Genomic DNA, 23,179 nt, shown 5'->3' with positions numbered 1-23,179 from the left:
TTAAGTTAAAGTTTAGGATGGTGGAATTATTTTAATATGGAATTTTAATTTTACCTTTGGATTAAAAGTAGATATGTAGAGTATTACTGACAACATCTTAAATAAGTACAACTTCGAAATTCTAAGTTATAGAGCAAAAATGGGCTTATTGTTTTAAACAGCATTAAGATACCTTAAATTTTGTCTCAAAAGTACTATTTTCGTAGTGATAACACTAATTAAACATTTTCCAAAAATTAAAAAATTAGCTTCGTATTTTGGTATTTTCTTTTGAAATAAAATTTTTTATTCTATGAAACCTGCATTTTGCATGTAGTATAGTTTTAAAATTTCAATGAGCCTTATTCTAGTTGTCGCGTCAGTTGCGTGACATTTGTCGTTGCTGCTGTCACATCATTTGAAATGTGGTATTCTGGCTGTCGAATGACATGAGAGCGAGAAATAATCGAAAATGAAATGTTTCAAGTGAAATTGATACATTTTAAAAAGAAATTTTGTCGAGTAAAGTTCAAGCAAAAAAAAATTTTCAGTGTATATACATATTTATATTTTTAAATAACAAAAAATGTCATTTGCATTATAGTTTACGGATTCATCTCATTGCGGTACTGATGAAGTTAAAAAAAAAACAATTAAGGATCAAAAGATTTAAGATTAGCGACAGCTCTAATCCATTGAATTTGCCAAATGGAATGTAAGCCAATACAAAAGTTTTTTCAAGTAAGTTACAAAAATTTTATTTTATTCACAGATTTATAAACTATTACAGACTTCCAAAGGAGGCCTTTGTATATTTCCTGAATATATTCGAGGGGAGAACGAGTACCCGTAAAAAGCTTTCTCTGTCATTAAATTTCCAATTCTTCAAATTTATAAATACTTTCATGCTAAAAACAAAAATTAAATTATATATTTTATGACTTAATTTATGTATAAAATTAATTTTTTTTTATGATTTTGTTAAATTTTTTGGTTTTAACTTGCATTTTTGGTGTATCCTTCTTGCTTGTTAAATACTTTTCGACAAAAAACGTCTTTTTACTACGACATGTAGAACGACAACTGGAATATGGCTGAAACACATTTTCCCGCTATTACCCGACAAGTGTCACTGCGATCGCCGGTTAGAATATCAAATTCAAGTCGTAACGACAATATTATCGCTCTACTTCGGCAACTAGAATAAAGCTGAATGTTATTGTGGCGCATATTGTTTACAAAACTCAGTACATAAATCGCATATACGCCAAAATGATTCTGGACAAAACCTCAAGTAACTCTTAAACCCTAAAGCCATGCCTGATATTACGATTCCCTTATAATTAATATAATCATAATGATAAGTAATCATAATTCATTATGATTATATTAATCATTAATCATAATGATTAATATAATCATAATGATGACGGTGCATTCCGTCCACCTAAGCGCTTTAAAATTATTAAAACGCTTCAAGCAATTTTCACTTGAACGGTTATTTTTAGCTTAAGCGATTTAAAAATTTTGAAGCAAAAAAAAGCATGATTCATTTTGCAGCGGTTTAAATTTGACATTTGGATGTTATATATTATGTATGTTTATGTAGACTCTTAAAATATAGTGAACATTTTTCAGGTACATTTTATTTAAATTATAATTTGTATTATTATAACACATAAACACTTTTTATTACTTACCATCACATTCTCCATTCTGTTTTCCTTTTTAAAAATTTAAAAATAAAGAAATATAAAATTGACAGCTGTCATTCATAACAAATGTCATAATTTTTTAAAGAAAAATTAAAGTGTTGCAAACCGTTCAGGGGAAATCTGCAGCGATAATCAACTGAGCGTTGCAATTCATCAAAGCGTTTAAGTTGGCTGAACGTATCCAATGCTACACAGTTTTATAAACGAACGGAATGAAAAATCGGCTGATTGCCAAGGATTAAAATTTAATTAAGTTAAGTTAAATTTTTGTTCGGAGTTTTGTTTAATAATTTTTTTTTCCAAAAAATAATGCTCAGAGAGAAATGTATTTTTAAGTAATAAATTAACTGAATTAAAACTTAGCTTTCGTCTCGTGAAAGGTAATAATTTTTTGTACCGTTTTTATTTTATTAAAATTACGTAAATGTACAAATAATAGTGTATACTTAATATAAATCGAACTGTTTCAAAGACAAATTGAAGACGCTGCAGGGGTAAACTATTGGTTCACAAACGCAAATTCCTACTTCCTATACGTATTGACGTACTTCAAACATAATAACTTATAGTGCAACGGTCACCCCGTTTACATAAAGTCACGTAAAATTTCAATATGGCGGCAACAGTCAAACGAGTGGTTGGATTATTTTTCTTTTCTTGAAATAAAACACATAGTTGTAAAATATATGCAGGAAATCATAACAAAAATCAATTTAAAGTTAATTAAACTAGTAAATAATGTGTTAAATTGAACTAGCAATATGAAATTTGTGTAAAAAAAACATTAAAAATTCTATAATCTTCAATGTTACTTCAACAAGCTACCCAATTTACAAAATGGCGCTGATACTGAACTAGAAAAAAGTTAATACGTACGAAAAATTTTTTCTCTTAGCAAATTATCTAATAATTAATTTTGTGGTATAATATTCATAAACTATAATTTAAATAAATAGTTTTGTTATTTATAATTTTTGAAAAAAGAGAAAAATATTTAATCTTATATGGAATATTTGTAAGGAAAATTTAGCGGAGGCCTACATTTTATTTAATGCATTTTATCATGAATAAGGTAAAATAATAAATTAAAGAGCTTATTTTTGCATAAAAAAATGTTCAAATTAATTTATATATTAAATAAAAATTTGTTAAATAATTTTTAAGCAAAAATTTTGGGTGGGGTTTCTCAAAAATTCTTATTATTTTAAACAGTGTCTAAATAAAATTTATACAACTATTTAAGACTTTCAAATAAAAATTAAAAAATTGAATGTTAAAATTTACTGTTTCAGTAATGTTCTTTTTGTTTTTGTTTCTATAAGAGCTTTTCTTTGTTATAGTCCAAAAATTTAAAATTTTTTTTGGGGACCCATTTTTGTAAAATTAAAATGAATTTGATCTTTATTTTGCCGCCAAATTGTTATATTTATTTGATACTATCGAGAAATATGTCTCTTTTCAAATTTCAAGCTGTTTCCGAGAGATTTTCGTATTACGTAATCGTTGTAGATTTTTTAACGACTCAGATTTTTAAAGACTATGAAGAATATTTGATCAATATGCGTTAATTTTCGAATCAAAATAATTGCTTAAATAATGTTTGCTTCTTTTTTTCAAGGAAACTCGTGTGAACGACGGTTCTAAGCATAGTAGTGGCGAATCTGACGGTAATGACGATACTAAAGATGACAGCAATGAATCTAATAGTGATTCAAGCAGTTCCGATTCTGACAGGTAAGAGGTGGTACTAGTTAATTGTATCGAATCAAAACTAATTTGTAAAATGGTTCTTAATTTGTATGTATAGTGAATCTGGGAGCACTTCATCAAGCTCTGACACAGATTCTAATTCGAAAAATGAAACAACTACACCAAATACTTCGTTTGAACAGCCCAAACTTTTTCATGAAGGTAATGAAGATGTTCAGAACGAAAATTTTGGATTAGAACAATCCATTAACGAAAGCGTGAATAAAAAGGTGGATGAAATCAAAGAAGTTAATTTATCGGTAGATACAAATGGCGGTAATGATGAGAATTCTTCTGAATCGGGTACTTCTTCATCGAATGATTCTTCAAGCAACGGATCCGATAATGAAGAGCTTAATAAGCATTCCAACCATTCAGATCATCCTTCAGAAAATGAAGAGAGCAACAGTGCCAGCAGTTCAAAATTTTCAAAAAGTAGCTCAAAATCTTCAAAAAGTGCTAGTGATGCAGACTATAATGAAAAAGACTCTGAAAGTGGTTCTGATGCCGATGACGGCTTTGATTCTGAACTCAATTCAAGTGTAATATGAAGTACTTATAATTATACAGTTCATATAATATTTTTTAAAATATTCTGATAGGATGATTCTGATGAAGAAGAATATCAACCTAAACGATCTTCAAGAATTACTAGTAAAAAAGCAATATCCCAGAAAAATAAGTCAAAAAAAAAAGTAAACAAAAAGTAGGTACTCGAGCTTTTTTTAGTTGACACAAAATGAATAACAAATGAAGTGAAATAATTTTATATGTATATTTTTCAAATAGATGGAGATCGGATACAAGTGAAAGCGAAAGCGAGGCTAGTGATAGTAGTAGGTCTGTTAAAAGAAAACCCCCGAGGAAAAAAACTGCGAGGAAGTTGAAAAGTAAATATTCCTCCGATGAAGAAGATAGTGATGAAAAAAAAAGGTAAGTAGTTTCAAATATCGGTAAAATAATTATATACTTGACTTTTCCGTTTATTGTATGCAAATATTTTGTGCATAGAAAATATCAAATCTTAATAATTTACAATATAGTGGTGATTAATTTTATTGCTTGTAGTATGAATATCTGTTAATTTTTCACAAACTAAAAGTTTTTTTCAGTCAAGAATGTTAATTCAGTTAAACCCCACGGATTTAAAATAAAAATTATTTGAATTTTGAAAGATTGAAATTTTCTTCAAATAGGTGAAGTTGCCTTATTGTTGATATATTTTCAATTGAGAAACTTTATTTATATAATATACATTCAGATTTACAATTTCAGATTACAATATTCATACATATGTCCAACACTTACACGTACATATTTTAATTTCTAATTTTAAGTTATGGTATTGTTCTTTTTTTTCACTATTTCAAAAAAAAATTTTGAAAAAAGGTGCTTATTAGTGGAACTGTTTACACTCTTGAAGATAGAAAGATGAAATTTTGAATGTACATAGATTTTTACTAGAAATTTATTTCCGTGCAAGAAAATTTTCGCCTATCTCCCCCCTCTCTAAAAGCTCTACCCCACTAAAACCAAAAATGAATTTTTTCAACAATTTATTGCGAAACTATAAGCATATTTCAAATTTTGCAAACGCAGAAATATAGTAACTGACTTCATCTATGGCAGTATAATTGTTTGTAGACCCCAGGTTGTGAAAGTCTGAAATTTTAATAGAATAAATACAAGTTCATTTCGATAGAAGAAAATTTTTTTCCCACCTCTCAAGTTATCGCCTCATAAAGTTTGCAAAATTTGATTTTTGGTGCCTTATATCTGAAACTTCAAGCTTTTTCAAATTTCTATAAAGACGGTAAATTCCATGCCATTAAAAAATATTATTTTTCTTAACTCACGCAATTAACACCTAAAAACGAGCATTATGTTAACACCCTGTTTAAATTTATTTTTATTTTAAAGACTCCATAAATAGTTCATCCTAAAGTATGCAATCTTTGAAATAATTTCGTATATGAATGAAAGTAACTTAGTGTAGTAGGTATACAGGTTGTTTTTAAAAGCAGTATTTTCATTTGTTGAAGGAAAAGTGTTACAAATCATTAGTTTGACACAACTTTTTTAGTTTTTGAAAACGTGATATTAAACAATTTTTCGTTACATGACATACGCATAGAGATTTTATTCATAAAATATATTCATGAATATATGAATTTTGATTTATTAACTTAGTTAATATTTATATTGAATGATAAAAAACATTTGGAAATTTTTAAAAAATTACGCCTTTTAAATTTTAAATTTGAAAAATTTTTATTCTTGTGTTATAAATTATATTACCTACACAGTCATATCCTTTGAGTTGATGGAATTTTATAGCAAATTTTTCAGTATAAAATTTCGAATATTGCAACTGATTTTAACTTTAAAAAATGTTCAACATTTTTTTCATGGAACTTTGAATAACTTTAAAAAATGTTAAACATTTTTTAGGGTCACAATGTGGTTCTGCCAGTCATTTATAAACGTATATTACCCATTTATACGTACAACAAAAGCTTAAAGGTAAGCGTACTGATGAATATAAATATTTTTAATAGTTCATTTCTTTAAGAGGGTCATTCAATGAATTGATCTTGCAAATATGTATAATTTATAGTGTGTTTGTTGCTAGCACTGCATGAAATGTTCCAAGATTAAATTTATTTTCTTTTTTAGCGAGCAAAACATGTTTGGCAATTTCCAAAATAATCGGAATTTTCTACTTAATGTTGCTTATCAGTATACATTTGTAAAAGAAGCTCTGAATTAAGAATTAATATTAGTAAGTCTTTAGTTCAAGTATAAATTCTGTAAAAAAATAAAATAAGAATAAAAAATAAAAATGTCGTCGGGCAATAAAAAAAATCAAGGCCTAGACCCTGTTTTATGTGTGAATATATTTGTTAAAATTGCATAAGTATTTTTGGCGAAATGACATTTCTGATGAATTATTATTTTTTTTTTGCAAAGGCTATGATTAGCATATTTCATTTCGAGTTTTCTGTACAAAAAGTGGACTAAAACCTAAATATTTTTTACCTAAAATGAAATATGGAGATTTTTGAGCAACATATCAAATTTAAACTAAATATTTTAACCATAATTTTGATTAAATATATTTTCAAGTTTTTTTCGCATTTTTTTGTATACACTGAATAAAAAAAATTTGGTATTAAAGAAATAAAAAAAATTGGTTCGAAAAAGAATACACGGTTTAAAATAAAGTTAATAAAAATTTTATTAGATTTTAATTTAGATTTTAAATTATAAAAATGCTTGTATAAGGTTTTAAAGTACCTGGTGCGGTAATTTAGGTAAATCAATGAATTAGGCTTACTGATAATTTTAAAATATTTCCTAACATAACTAAAATGTTTGCATATGTATGCGTACTACGTAGTTACAGAAATGAGTTAAAATGCAAAAATTGATTACTATATTATTAAATGATTTTATTTTAATAAAAACAAAACAATTCGTTGTGTACTTTGTACATTTTGTACTTTAACTTAATTTACATATTTAGTCTTTTCATTAGATATTTAAGTAATTTTCTAAATTGCAAAAATTTCACTTTGATCACAAAAAGGTATATAAAAAAACGCTAACAGTTACAAAAAAATAATTCATAAAATCCTGCACGAAATTTTTATGCAAATTTTTGTCAAGTTAGAACAATACTTTAGTCTTATAAGCGAATGACAGTTTTAAGTTGCGTTAAACGAGATAAAAATTACATTAAATGAAAATAGGTGGCAAAAAAAATATACATATATTGAAATTATGTAGTAAGAGTTTACGTTATGAGAAAAATTGCTGTATATAAGAAATATGTATTGTGGAAGACATTTCATACATATTTAGCAAAATTATTAACATCAAATGTACATTTGCTCAAATTTGAAAAAATGCACAAAAACCAACTTAGTGTTTAAAAAAAAATATTTTTTTTGTAGTGTAGAATTTATTGAAAGGTTCTTTTAAATTAATTTTAATGTTTCAATAACACAGAACTAATTTAAGAATGTAAGTACTAGTAAAGTAGAAAAAGATTGAGTTTTAAACTTTTCTAATAAAAAATTTCAAAAGAGTTGATATAGTGAGAGATTTATGATGTCAAGGCTCTTTACAGATCCCAAAACAATACGTGGAAATGGCTCAACTGTGAACTGTCATTCTCTCTTAGGGTCCAGGCCTGTATTTTTGGCAGACGTGCGTCAGACTCATGCTTTGTAAAATTTCATATATCTCTTTAATTCCTTTATATATGTGCTTCAGATCTAAGTGTTAAAAACATCATATTGAAATAATTCTTTTATTATCATATAATTTTTGCACAAATTTAGGAGAAACCGAGTAATAATAATCAAAATACTCCAAATAAACCGAGGAATAATAATCAAAATACTCTAAATATGTATGGGTACAATCGTAAAGTAATTAAAAATGTGAATCGATGCAACGTTGAAACGAAAAAAAATTACTGATGTCATGCTGCTGTGATGTGCTTATCTTACTGATGCAGAATAATTTTGACGTTTTTGAGCACTTTTTATATCATATGTTTTTTGGCGTTTATTATGACAAGTATTAAAGTTTTGTTTAAAAATATTTAAATTATTAGCAATTGGAAATCTATTAAAAAATTTTTTGATTTCGATTAAGTTTCGAAAATATTAATATGTGTAATGAAACATTTAAAAACATTCATTATTAATTCATTATTTGAAGTTAATATTATCACAAAATAATTAACAGCATTAGTTATTGATTTAAAAGTTAGTATTTTCAACATTTTTGAACACTATAAACTTTATACATATGTGTTACCGTCTTGTTGATGAATTTTGATAAATGACTTAAATGTTTTTTTATCGATGCTTCATCGATTACTTTCCGATTATATCCATGTTTTTAAATATTTTTAACCGCAGATGCCTTAAAAAGGACAAAAATTATCACCCATATTCTGGTAGTCGTATCGCATAAAGTGATGCTTCAGGTCTATGAATAATTCCAGTAGTCGTAGGCGTGATAATTAAAAATTGTGCCAATCTTGACGTGATGGCAGTTGCTAAAATCATCGCTGGTGCTCTTTCTGTTAAGATATAGTAAATTCTGATCACCTCAATAAAATATTTTCTAGGTTAAATGGATAAATTAAATGGAAAAATCGATTAAGCATTCCTAGCATTAGTATCAGCTTTTGAGCTTTCATCGTTAATATTCGAGCTTTTTTCATTAAAATTTTCGTTAATATATCGGCGATCACATTGTTGGTTGAAACATATTCTAACTTAATAATATTTTGTCTATGAAATAAAACTATGTCTCTAACACGATGGTACTTTATTTCTACATTTTAACTTCTTGAATGATGTACTAATTGAATTGCGCTTAAATTATCTCCGCATAGAGCTGTAGGTGGGTTGGCGAAATTACTGAAGGGAAGATCAATAAATAAATTTTGAAGGTACAAAGCATTTTTTACTGCATTCGACAAGACAACATATTCATCTTCTGCATTGCTAAAAGATACTGATTGTTGTTTTCTCGCTTCCCACACAACTGCAGCGCCATCTAAAATAAATGTGTAACCAGAAAACGATATTTTATCTTCGCGATTTGTAGTCCAGTCGGCATGAGAGAATCCTTCTAATTTTGTTTCTGTTTCTCTATAAACAATTTCATAATCTATTGTTGCATTCAAATACCTCAAAATATGCTTAACAGCCGTACAGTGTTGATTGTATGAGTTTGTATTAAATTGTGCTAATTTAGTTACTGCATAAGTAATATCTGGTCTGGTAATTTTATTTTATTTTTTTTATTTTTATTTAATTTGCACCAAGCAAGATGATACATAATTACAAAAATTTACATAGTTTACAAAAATTGACAAAAATATACATTATACATAATTTAACATTATAATTTGTTCAGGATTCAAAACTGTTGAGTAGGATTTTGTTTCGTTCAATTGGGTTGATGTAAACTTAAAATTCTTTTAGTTTTATCATATTCAATTTCCATTCCAAGGAAATAATCAATTGGTCCTTTACCAATAATTTCAAATTTTAAACTATTTTTTTTTAAATTCTAAAATATTACTATTTTCACATGCGATCAAAATATTAACAGATACAACTAATATCGTCGGTTTTTCATTTTTATTATTTACATACATACACGTATCGACTTTACTTCGAGGCTAACCTATTTGTTTTAAAATGTCATCAAATTTCAAAATAGTCTGGTTGAAGCACATTCAATTCTTCTTTTGATTCGCTGTTCAAATATGCTGATAGTGCGCTCATTTGATGAACAATTAAATTGAATTTTACTGCTAAAGCTAATAAAATTCTTATAGTAGAATACCTGACAACAGGCGCGAAAGTTTCTTCATAGTCAATACCAAATTTTTGGAAAAACCCCTTATTTATATTTTTCGATTGTACCATTTTTATCCGTTATATCGAAAACCCATTTCGATGATTTTGGTTGACGATCATGATGTAAGTCTACCACTTCCCAAGTGTTATTTCTAATTCAATTTTCGCATTCTATTTGCATTGACTTAAGCCATTTTTCACTGTTTTGACCAGTTAATGCTTCTGAAACAGTCGAAGTATTTGTTAATTGTTGTTAAAACCCTATGCTCTTATTTTTCTATTTTAATTTTCATATACTCTATATGATCTTGATTCTCACGAATACCCTATCATATAACATTCCATACCTATACCTTTCGCACAAAACTTGGATCTGCGTTGAGTTTTATTTAACATTGATGAGGTGTCACATTTCCTTATATTTTTGTCGGACATTTATTTATATTAAATTCCGCAGTATAAACTGCTTCTGCCCACAAAAAGCTTAGTAGATCAGAATTAAATGGCAAGGATCTAGCCGTTTCAACAATGGTTCTATTGGATCGCTCGGCGATACCATTCTGTTGTGGAGTATACGGTACAGCCAATTGCTGTTTAATGCTATTTCTTTATGAAACGTTTTAAAATTTTCGTTTACATATTCTTTCCCATTGTCGCTTCTAAAAGTCTTAATTTTTTCATTATTTTGATTTTCGATATACGAATTAAATTCTTTAGACTCTGAAAGCATCACTTTTCTCTTTCAAGAAATATACAAATATTTTTCTTGAGAAGTCATCTACAAATAAAATAAAATATTTATTTCCTCCAAGTCTTGGAGGAAGATTGAAACAATTTCCTTGTTTCAATCACTGTCAGTTTATTCTAAAACTTTCTATACTTTGAATTTTCAAAAGGAAGTCTAGATGTTATTGTTTTCATATAAATCTCACATTCGAAATTTAAAATTTTATTCATATTTAAACCATCCATCATTTTTCTATCAAGTAACATTTTCAAACTACTCTTGTTCAAATGGCCATATCTCGTAGTGTGAAATTTAATCTATTTATTTCCAAAGTTTACAAACCATTTTTCAATTCAGGTCTTAAAATTTCCTTCTGAAATTTATTTTTAGCACTTTTCCAAAAAAATTCTTGAAAAAAAGTGCTTATTAGTTTCACTCTGTCCGTCCGCCCGTCTGTCTGTTTACAAAACTTCTACACCCTTGAAATTTTACATGTACATAGATCTTTACTAGAAACTAATTTTCGTAGAACATAATTTTTAATTATCTCCCCCCTCTAAAAGTTATATCCCCCCAAAACCCTAAAACTGCCATTTTCCAACTATTAACGGTAGTAGAACTATATGCATTTTTCAAATTTTACAAACGCAGAAAAGCAGTGGGTTTCTTCTGTCACGGCATACTATACTTGAACTTTAAAAAACCGAAATGGCCGTTAAAATTTACCGTTACATAAAATTCCTTTTTTTTTAATTTTTGATGTTATTTTTCTTTTAGACGCTAGGTTTTGAGAGCCTGAAATTTTATCAGCTTTTGGGCACTAACAAATAGTTTATTTCGTTAGAAGAAAATTTTTTTCCATCTCCATCCCCTCTCAAATTATCGTGTCTTGAAATTTGTAAAATTTGAATTTTTGATGCCTTATATTTCCGAAACCGCAAGCTTTTACAAATTTCTATAAACCCAAAAAGCTAGCTGTGAATTCCTTGACATTAAAAAATATAATTATGTATTTCTCTTAACTTACACAATTAAACCTTAAAATCGAGCATTATGATAACCCATCTTTAAATTAATTTTTAGTTTATTTCAAAGTCTTCATAAAGCGTTCATCCTAAGTATATGCAATCCTAGAAATAATTTCGTTTATGAATGAAAATAATTTTAACACGTTCGCGGACGCGAATGCTACAGCATTTATTTTCATAGTGATGTAAAATGACGTGAATGTTATAGCATTCAAATTTTAAAGCCAATTTTTATTCATCTAATTTTATACAAGCTTAAGTTTTTGTAATTAACGTACATTTTAAAATAATGACCTACTGGCTCATTAGTTATTTTCATATTATTTTATATTTTCTCCATGTATTTACAAATTTCTTTAAGCCGACACATTGAGTAAACTAGAGGTGTAACACTTGACTATATAGAATGCTATAGCATCTGTATTTCGTAGAATTCTTTCATCGCACATTTTTTTCTGAAAATTTCCGTTGCTTTCAACAATGTGCATGATAACTGCTTGGACATTTTATTATCTGGCTCAGTTAGACATTTGAATTTAAAGCGAAAACATCAGTTTCTGGAATGAATTCACATAAGAAAAACGAATTCACATAAGAAGCGTACGCGAATTTTGAGATTATTTAACGATTCTGACTCAGATTTAGATATAGGTAAGTGTTGTATGGAAATAATTGGAAATGAAATCATAAATAAAATAAATTTGATGGAGATCTTTGTGATAGAACATGGGCATTCAGCTCAAAACTCAAGAGAGTACCCGTAATATATTTTTGTCAAACAATATGGGTTTATCAACATCATCCGTCCCAACGATAATTTTCTTATTCAATAAATCATTTGTGAAAATTTGGTAAACTAAGCTCAATTAGTTTTTGAGTTATCGCTGGGACGGACAGACGGGCGGACAGGCAAAGCCAAATCAACTCGGAATTCGACGCTGATCAAAAACACACTTGAGTGTATACCTAAGACCGTCATTTCTTAATGTTACAAACGGTAAGGCAAATTTAACATACCCTTCGTACATACATTCGTGCGGGTATAAATATGAAAACGTTTAAGGCCACGCTTGCCATAGAAAATTCAAAGCGTGCAAATCATTTGCCATCTAGGCTTAAGAACATCCTATTTTTTTCAGATTTAAAGTTTTAATTTGTCATATATTTTGTATTAATTTTAAGTTAGCACTGATAATTTAAAATCCAATATTTTCTTCAATTCTTTTGGGGAATTTATTCTATGAAAATTTAAAATTTGTTTTGTTTTTTTTTCGTAATTTAACTCAGTACCCTTTTTAATAGTAATGAGGAAGGTCTGGATGGCTTGTTTTTCTATGATTTTTTGGAAACATATTTTTAATAAAATTTATTTTGAATGTAAACTTCCTTCTTTCGGCAATTTTTTTGCAAACATCAAAATAAAACTCCAAAATTTATTTATATAAAAATATTTTTAGGTATAACATTTTTTTTCTTCATATAAAATCTATACTTTTTACGAAAAATTATAAAGGGGAAGTAAGAGTTGCTCTCTTTACGTGGTGGCTTAATACTTAATATTAGGGCAGTGACTTAAGTATTAAATTTTTATTTCACAAAAATTTTAGCAATTTAAGGTAGATACATATTCATATATGTAATAATTTTTGATCGAGTTTTCAAATTTTTTTTTAATTTAATACATACAACTGCTAAGTAGAATGTCTATGCGTTTGCTTGCATAATTGCTTGCATAATAACTAGCATCATAATATTATATTGATAAGTTATGAGCTTGATATAAGAGTTGTTATCGCGATGTGCTTTTTCATGTACTTTCCGAAACTAATAATTTAACTAATTAAAAAAACTAATAATTTAAGAATATCAGAATCTTGAATTTGCGTTTATGGAAGGTTAGGTAGATATCTTCCAGAATGGCCCCTGTTTATCGTAAGAAAAAAAAATTATATATAACCTCACCTTAATCATATGTGGGCGATTTCTTTTTTATATTTTGCTTTTTCTTTCCATGTCAGTAAATACAGGGCGTCTCGTAACAAAGTGCACTGCTATATACTAGTGTTCATTCCTTCATGAGTAGACAAAACTTTGGTATGGAGACGATGTTCAAAGCTCAACAGGTTCAGAGTTACAGGGACAAGTGCCAAAATCCACGCAAAACTAATTAAAAACCAAACTTTTCATCAACTGTAAAAAGACTAATTAAAAAATTTAGAGAGATGGATCAATTAGTGATCTTAAACAATCAGGTCGTGCTTCAACAAGTCTTTCAACACAAAACATTGAAGCAGTCCGAAAGAGTGTTGATGAGAGTCTAGAAAGATTTGCATGCCTACAAAGTTCTATTCGCTCAAGAACTGAAGCTTACGCACACCGGAGAGAGTTCGTTGAATTGATAATGCAACAACAAAAAATGGGTGCTGATTTTTCGAACAAAATCATTTTCAGCGATGAAGCTCATTTTCATCTTGGCTTTGTTAATCGACAAAATATTTATTTGGGGTTCAGAAAATCCATAAGTGAGTGTTGAGAAACAAATGCACCCACAAAGTGTCACTGTTCGGTCCGGATTTTGAGTTGGAGGCATCATCGGATCATTTTTCTTCAAAAATGCAGTTGGTCAGACAATAGCGGTTAATGGTGTTCGCTATCACGACATGATAATCTAGTTTTTTGTTCCAAAATTGCAAGATATGGATGTGGGCGGCATGTGGTTCAAAAAAGCGGTGTCATACATCCCGAGAAACAATTCAATTACTACATGAGTCATTGGTTGTGTAATTTGCCGATCAGGATTGGCCAACCAGATCATGTAGCTTATCACCGTTGGACTTTTTTCTTTGAGGTTTTTTCTAAGATCTATGAGGAAAGTCTGGATGGCTTGTTTTTCTATGATTTTTTGGAAACATATTTTTAATAAAATTTATTTTGAATGTAAACTTCCTTCTTTCGGCAATTTTTTTGCAAACATCAAAATAAAACTCCAAAATTTATTTATATAAAAATATTTTTAGGTATAACATTTTTTTTCTTCATATAAAATCTATACTTTTTACGAAAAATTATAAAGGGGAAGTAAGAGTTGCTCTCTTTACGTGGTGGCTTAATACTTAATATTAGGGCAGTGACTTAAGTATTAAATTTTTATTTCACAAAAATTTTAGCAATTTAAGGTAGATACATATTCATATATGTAATAATTTTTGATCGAGTTTTCAAATTTTTTTTTAATTTAATACATACAACTGCTAAGTAGAATGTCTATGCGTTTGCTTGCATAATTGCTTGCATAATAACTAGCATCATAATATTATATTGATAAGTTATGAGCTTGATATAAGAGTTGTTATCGCGATGTGCTTTTTCATGTACTTTCCGAAAAGCAAAAAATTAAATTAAATTGTATTATGTACACAAATTATTACAGGTATCATTTAATTATCACATCTACACAGTGCTGCCAAATACATTAGCCAAAATATATTAATTTTATAGCAATGAAATCTTCATTTTAAAGAATTGATAAAAAAAAAATTCACAAACCCTTCGAGATCTTCAATTGATGTTAAACTGAAAAAAGTAGGAAACTAAAACATCAATTCAATTCGAATCAAATCAGACATCAAAACGAAAATATTATGACATGCACAATGGCATATGATGTTACAAGCTACATGTGCGTTTAGTTATTGCGCCAAGTTGATTAATATAGAATGAAATAAAGCGGAGAATATCAATAATAATCTGTCATGGGAGTAGCTTTATCATGCATTGTCTATTAAATGGACTTTTTTTGTTCAAAATGTTTTTTTTGTAAACTTTGGAAAATATCGAAAAAGGTACAAAAAATTCGAATTTTGAAAAACTTTAGTGGCATTAAAAAACCCTAATTTTGAAGATATTTTTGTATGTAAAATTTAAAAATTTCAAAAACCTTATTTTGAAGTTTTGCACAAAAAATATTGCCAAAAAACCTTCATTTTGGGAATAAATCTTTTTTTGGCAGCGCCGTATCCATGTATAAGAATGTATGATACATTATAATATGTTAGAAACCAGTTTGTATGAAAGAATGTCACAGAAAGTTAATTTTGTTTGGGTGTTGCTCAATATTTCAAAAATTTCCTTAAAAAAAATTCTAAGTGAAAATTTAAGAAAGTCAGTAAGCCTTTAGGTGCTTTTTTTGGACAAATGCAACTTCCTTTTATAATAATTTTGCCAACTTACTAGAAAACCTTTTTCTGTAAAAGTCTTTTATAAGAAAAAGTGTTCACGCATTTTCAATATTAAGGAGAATGTGGTTTGCAAACAACATTTTTTTGTGTTAAAAAAAAACTATTAATTTAAGAATATCAGAATCTTGAATTTGCGTTTACGGAAGGTTAGGTAGATATCTTCCAGAATGGCCCCTGTTTATCGTAAGAAAAAAAAATTATATATAACCTCACCTTAATCATATGTGGGCGATTTCTTTTTTATATTTTGCTTTTTCTTTCCATGTCAGTAAATACAGGGCGTCTCGTAACAAAGTGCACTGCTATATACTATTGTTCAGGCCTTCATGAGTAGACAAAACTTTGGTATGGAGACGATGTTCAAAGCTCAACAGGTTCAGAGTTACAGGGACAAGTGCCAAAATCCACGCAAAACTAATTAAAAACCAAACTTTTCATCAACTGTAAAAAGACTAATTAAAAAATTTAGAGAGATGGATCAATTAGTGATCTTAAACAATCAGGTCGTGCTTCAACAAGTCTTTCAACACAAAACATTGAAGCAGTCCGAAAGAGTGTTGATGAGAGTCTAGAAAGATTTGCATGCCTACAAAGTTCTATTCGCTCAAGAACTGAAGCTTACGCACACCGGAGAGAGTTCGTTGAATTGATAATGCAACAACAAAAAATGGGTGCTGATTTTTCGAACAAAATCATTTTCAGCGATGAAGCTCATTTTCATCTTGGCTTTGTTAATCGACAAAATATTTATTTGGGGTTCAGAAAATCCATAAGTGAGTGTTGAGAAACAAATGCACCCACAAAGTGTCACTGTTCGGTCCGGATTTTGAGTTGGAGGCATCATCGGATCATTTTTCTTCAAAAATGCAGTTGGTCAGACAATAGCGGTTAATGGTGTTCGCTATCACGACATGATAATCTAGTTTTTTGTTCCAAAATTGCAAGATATGGATGTGGGCGGCATGTGGTTCAAAAAAGCGGTGTCATACATCCCGAGAAACAATTCAATTACTACATGAGTCATTGGTTGTGTAATTTGCCGATCAGGATTGGCCAACCAGATCATGTAGCTTATCACCGTTGGACTTTTTTCTTTGAGGTTTTTTCTAAGATCTATGTCCACAAGCCCACGCACTCCTTGAAGGAGGAAATTGAGTTCTGTATCAACGAAATTCAGCCACAAACAATTATGGAAATTTAAGCAAAACAATCATAGAAAATTTCACCAAAAGGGTGCGTATGTGCCAGCAAAGTCGTGGAAGCCATTTACCTGATATGCTGTTTAGAAAGCCGATACCTGATAAAAATTTACAATTTTTAATTATAAACCTGTGTTTTTTCAGTTTTAATTATAAACCTGTCAGTTTTTTGGTAATTAAAAGAAGGAAATTCTAATTTTAAGTAGTTTAATTGAAATAAAATATATAAATTTTTAGTCTGTTAATCAAAATCTGTTAAGAAACTTATTTCAAACATTTTGAATAAAAATAATTCAAATATCGACAAAAAGAGAAATGTTCTTGCTCCTTAGGAAACCCATGTCTTTGAAGTACAGCAGTGTTGCACTATTATTGTGTGTGAAAGTCATTTCAAAAATTTTTGGAAAAACTCCAAATAAAAATTGATTTAATTAATTTTTTCTTTTTATTTCAATCCAATTTTAATCAAACTACATTTTCAGGGTTGCAAATAGGCGAACAGGTCAAAATAAAGTAAGCTATAAAGAAGCCAGTGAAGATGAACCAACCGATTCAGAAGACTTGGTTGAAATTGATAATACTCAGGAATATAATGCAAAAGATGAAGAAACTGATAAAACGGAGACCATTGAACGTGTTGTTGCCAAGCGTATTGGAAAGAGAGGTGTTACTGGAGACCAAACGACAATGTATTGTATTGAAGAGCATGGAGATCCTAATGACGGGGTTGATGAAAATGATTCGGAAAATACAGAAATCCAATACCTCATAAAGTGGAAAAACTGGTCTTATATTCATAATACATGGGAATCTGAAAAATCACTAAAAGAACAAAAAGCTAAAGGTATTAAAAAGTTAGAAAACTTTATAAAACGTGAAGCGGAATTGGAGCATTGGAGAAAATACGCAGGACCAGAAGATATTGACTATTTTGAATGTCAAATGGAATTGCAAAACGAACTAGTGAAAAGTTATACTAATATTGACAGAATTATAGCCAAGCATGAAAAAGAAGATGGTACAACTGAGTATTTATGTAAATGGGAATCGTTGCCATATGCAGAAGCAACATGGGAAGATTCGACTTTAGTGAGCCAAAAATGGCAAGGTAAAATAGATGAATATGAAGAAAGAGAATTATCAAAGAAATCACCGTCACGACACTGTAAAGTATTCTCCAGGCGACCTAAATTTTCAAAAATTACTGAGCAACCAAGAGAAATCTGTGAAGGTTTAGTATTGAGAGATTATCAAATGGACGGGCTCAACTGGTTAATACATGCTTGGTGCAAAGAAAATTCTGCAATCTTAGCTGACGAAATGGGCTTAGGAAAGACTATTCAAACCATATGCTTCCTACATTATTTATATCAACAACATAATTTATATGGTCCATTTTTATGTGTAGTGCCATTAAGCACAATGACGGCGTGGCAACGCGAATTCCAAATTTGGGCGCCTGAAATTAACGTTGTAACTTATTTAGGAGATGTACAGTCTAGAGATTTAATTCGTCAATATGAATGGTGTTTCAATGGTACCAAACGTCTCAAATTTAATGCTATTCTGACAACTTACGAAATTTTACTAAAAGATAAAACATTTTTAAATTGTTTAACCTGGGCTATGCTATTGGTGGACGAAGCTCATAGACTGAAAAATGATGATTCATTATTATATAGGACTTTAAAAGAATTTGAAACGAACCATAGACTGTTGATTACTGGTACACCATTACAAAATTCCCTTAAAGAGTTATGGGCTTTATTACATTTTATTATGCCATTAAAATTTGATAGTTGGGAAGAATTTGAAAAAGAGCATGGTAACGCTGCAGAGAAAGGTTACGCCAAACTTCATAAGCAGCTAGAGCCCTTTATTTTGCGCAGAGTTAAAAAAGATGTTGAAAAAAGTTTACCAGCTAAAGTAGAGCAAATATTAAGAGTAGAAATGACTTCTCTTCAGAGACAATATTACAAGTGGATTCTTACGAAAAATTTTAATGCCCTAAGAAAAGGAAATAAAGGTGAGAAAGTACAAATTTGAGTTAATACTTTGTTATTTTTTTTTTTCAATTTATTTCTTTTTTAGGATCGACAAGTACCTTTCTGAACATAATGATTGAACTAAAAAAATGTTGCAATCATGCAACATTAATTCGACCAAATGAAGAAGAAATCATGCGTATGCCGCAAGAAGAAATAATGCAATCTTTGCTTAAAGGTTCAGGAAAACTGGTTTTACTTGACAAATTATTGTGTAGATTGCGGGAAACAGGGCATCGGGTATTAATATTTTCCCAAATGGTTAGAATGTTGGATATTTTAGCGGATTATCTGCAAAAAAGACATTTTCCTTTCCAAAGGTTGGACGGCAGTATTAAAGGTGAAATGAGAAGGCAGGCCTTAGATCACTTTAATGCTGAAAATAGTCAAGACTTCTGTTTTCTTTTATCAACAAGGGCTGGTGGTTTGGGCATTAACCTAGCAACTGCGGATACAGTGATTATATTTGATTCTGATTGGAATCCACAAAATGACTTGCAAGCTCAGGCTAGGGCTCATCGAATTGGCCAAAAAAATCAAGTAAACATATATCGATTAGTTACGGCAAAAAGTGTCGAAGAAGATATAGTTGAAAGAGCGAAAAAGAAAATGGTTCTAGATCATTTAGTTATACAGCGAATGGACACCACTGGAAGAACTGTTTTAGATAAGACAAGTAGCGCAACAAACTCGAATCCATTCAATAAAGAAGATTTATCAGCCATTTTGAAGTTTGGTGCCGAAGAGTTATTCAAAGATGAACAAGAAAATGACGATGATTTAGTTTGTGATATAGACGAAATTTTACGTCGGGCTGAAACTAGAAATGAGGAGCCAGTACAAGAAAACGATGATTTGTTATCCGCTTTTAAGGTTGCTAGTTTTGCAGCTTTCGATGAGGATGATAAGGATCCTCCAAGTGCTGCAGAAGCTATGGAGCTCGACGGCGGAACAAATGAAGATACGAAGGATTGGGATGAAATTATTCCTGAGAATTTTAGAAAAGTTGTTGAAGATGCAGAACGTCATAAGGAAGTAGAGGATTTGTACTTACCTCCAAGAAGGAAAGCTGCAAATCAGAATAATATTGATGAGGTGCCAAAGCCTAAAGGTCGGAAAAGAGCGTCGGATAACGAATCTGAGTATGAGGAAGGTAGTGATAATAGCGATAGCGATGGTAGGCCTAAACAGCGTGGTAGACCAGCCAAAAAAGAAAAAATACAAGGCTTTAGTGATGCTGAAATAAGAAGATTTATTAGAAGTTATAAAAAATTTCCTTCTCCTTTAACGCGTCTGGAAGATATTGCAGCAGACGCTGAACTTCAAGAAAAACCATTAGCCGAGCTAAAAAAAATTGGCGAAATGCTACAAGAAAGGTGCGTGCAATTTTTAGAGGAACAAAAAGAGACTCCAGATACTGTAAAAACACTTATAAATAACGAAACAGGTGTAGCAGGAAAAAAACAAAGAGCTAGTAGAACTACTTACTCTTTGAAATTCGGAGGTGTATCTTTTAATGCTAGGACTCTAATGTCTTGTGTAGATGAATTAAATCCTTTAAGCGAAGTTATTCCGCAAAATAAAGAAGAAAGGAATAGATGGATTTTAGATTTGCATACTAGACCAGCAAATTTCGACGTCGATTGGGGTGCTGAAGAAGATTCTAAACTTTTAAGTGGAATTTTCCAATATGGTATAAGTGTCAATATTTGCAATAAAAAAAATTCTGTGCATAGTTAACTATTATATTTTTTTAGGCATGGGTTCATGGGAAGCAATAAAAGTCGACGCGTCTTTAAGTTTAGGTGAAAAAATTCTTTTAGGTGATAGCAATAAAAAACCCCAAGCAAAGCATTTGCAATCTAGAGCAGAATACTTACTAAAAATAATTAAGAAAAATGTTGAGCTAAGAAAAGGTAATTCCAAGCAAAAACGCATGCGAAAGCAAAGGGAACCCAAAGATGTGAAAAAGATAACTGGCGTTGTAGTCAATGATACCAATTTAATTGCAGAGGAATCATGCCATTCTTTGGGGGATCAAGAAAAAAAAAGTCGAACAAGGGATAACAATAAAATTAACGAATCAACGGAGACTCAAGAAAATTTTGCCGAAAAAATTAAAAATAAAGATTCAAATACTACTAAAAAAGATAAAACGAAGAAGTCAAATAAAGATAGTTCGAGGGAAAATAAAAAGCAGAAAAAAAAAGAAAATAAACCAATGCACTTTACTGCAAATAATGAGCCACGGGCTTTAGAAGTCTTGGGGGATTTAGATCCCAGTATATTCAATGAATGTAAGGAAAAAATGAGACCCGTTAAAAAAGCTTTAAAAGCTCTAGACAAACCTGATTCAACATTGTCAAATCAGGAACAAGTTAATCATATGCGTGACTGTTTAATCAGTATTGGAAAACAAATTGATATTTGCCTGAGAGACTACAGAGATGCAGAAAAAATTCGTGAATGGCGGAGCAATTTATGGGATTTTGTTTCGAAGTTTACTGAATACGATGCAAATAAGTTGTTTAAATTATATAAACACGCAAAAAAAAAACTAGAGGAAAAGAATTCAGATGGTAATATTTTACCACAAAAGCAATCAAAAAGTGATACCATAGATAAAAAAAAAATATCGCAAAGACGAAATAAAAAAGATTGGCACGGTGAAAACAGTGATAAGGAGATACGGGAAAAGAAGAAAAAAAGAAAGAGTTTAGATAAAAGTAATGCAATCAAAGACAAAAGGTCGTTAAACACCGGGCCTAATAGCTCAGAATTCAAAAGTCGTAATAAAGATCCCAATAGCTTTAATAGTACTTTTGGTATCACTTCAGTTAGTCATAAAAATAAGTTAAACGATATTTCATTTAAACGTAAACATGAAGCTAATGTTTCAGAAACTACTCAAGGAAAAAAAGTAGGAGAATTCAAACGATCTCGCATAGAAGAACAGTAAGTTCAGTAGTGTACGATTGTATTCATTATTTAATTAAATTTGTTCTTTGTAGAGAAAAAGACGCTAGAAAGAAAAGAGATGATTACTATAATGATCGTCGAAATAATATTAATGCTCCTGGAAGATTTTCCACAAATACCAGTCAAAGGTTACCATATGGACCTGGAGATAATAGAAATAACTCATCTTACATAGAAAGAGTAAATGATGGATGGGGATCGGGCAGGGATAGGTAAAATACTAAATATTTTGAAATTTAAAAAAAAAATACATTTCAAACAAAATATAGGCACAACATTGAATACTGCAAAAGATATGATAGATATGATAAATATCAAGGAAGAAATCACCAATCTCAAAATTACCATAGAGATCGTCATGATAGACCCGGAAACAATGACAGAGATAGAAGAACTGAAAAAAGAAGGTGACATATTCATTGAAATATTAAAATAATTATAATTTATAATAACTATTTCGTACAAATATAATATCCAAAAGATACCCACCCTCATCGTACGGTAATTCTGGTCATTACTTAACTCCAAATTATTTTATGGGAAACGGAGCACCACCTGGAACGTTACCTCCACATGGTTATAGAGATAGTAGATATCCAGCAGTACCTACTGACTGGAGTGTTTCGACGATATCAGTTTCACCTTTAATGAGCGGACCTAATGCAAATTTAGGTGGTTGTCCTGGTAGTTATTCCCAAGATTTTAGAAGAACTACTTCATCTGCTGAATATGATAGAAGGCAACCACCTACACATGCAAACTCGTAGCCATAACAGAAAAATTATGCAGCACAAGTAGTGGTCACCAACAATATTAGTAACGTAGCTACTATGTCATCGTCGTCGTCAACATCATTGTCATCCCAATTTCAATCTCATAATCTTCCATCCAAAAGTGAAGATGACATCATACTTAAATCAAATTCATCTTCAACCTTAACTAACTATTTCTCTAAAAAACTTAGAAAAACTATTTCCAATTAAATTGAACTTGATCATATTTGAAATAAAAAAATTCATTAAAATTTTAGAATAAATAAAAATAAATATGAAACTTATTTTAGGTTAGGTTTATTAAATTAATTAACAAATTATGAAAAATTTAACACACAAATTTGAAAACAATATA

At 29.7% G+C, this 23,179-nt stretch overlaps 1 protein-coding gene across 1 annotated transcript; it reads left to right on the top strand.

Moving 5' to 3' along the window:
• Window positions 1-2,308: 2,308 nt before the first annotated feature.
• On the top strand, window positions 2,309-22,925 carry LOC129614724 (chromodomain-helicase-DNA-binding protein 1). The gene is made up of 11 exons (XM_055529566.1): window positions 2,309-2,766; window positions 3,313-3,428; window positions 3,502-3,985; window positions 4,046-4,149; window positions 4,233-4,376; window positions 17,510-19,053; window positions 19,119-20,765; window positions 20,830-22,027; window positions 22,084-22,263; window positions 22,321-22,458; window positions 22,533-22,925. The coding sequence occupies exons 1-11, from the start codon at window positions 2,746-2,748 to the stop codon at window positions 22,816-22,818; spliced, it is 5,862 nt and encodes a 1,953-aa protein (XP_055385541.1). The 5' UTR covers window positions 2,309-2,745; the 3' UTR covers window positions 22,819-22,925.
• The last annotated feature ends 254 nt before the right edge of the window (window positions 22,926-23,179 follow it).

The sequence above is a fragment of the Condylostylus longicornis genome, unplaced genomic scaffold, assembly GCF_029603195.1.
Source record: "Condylostylus longicornis isolate FDR11 unplaced genomic scaffold, ASM2960319v2 ptg000117l, whole genome shotgun sequence".
NCBI classification, from domain to species: domain Eukaryota; kingdom Metazoa; phylum Arthropoda; class Insecta; order Diptera; family Dolichopodidae; genus Condylostylus; species Condylostylus longicornis.
Note: the sequence above shows the minus strand (reverse complement) of the source record. Positions and strands in the feature narration are given on the sequence as shown.

Excerpts from the sequence above, each read along its gene's own strand:
- LOC129614724 (XM_055529566.1), top strand. The coding sequence starts at position 2,746 with ATGCATTTTATCATGAATAAG. Across the intron at positions 2,767-3,312 it reads TGCATTTTATCATGAATAAG|GAAACTCGTGTGAACGACGG; the intron begins GTAAAATAATAA and ends CTTTTTTTCAAG. Across the intron at positions 3,429-3,501 it reads AGCAGTTCCGATTCTGACAG|TGAATCTGGGAGCACTTCAT; the intron begins GTAAGAGGTGGT and ends TTGTATGTATAG.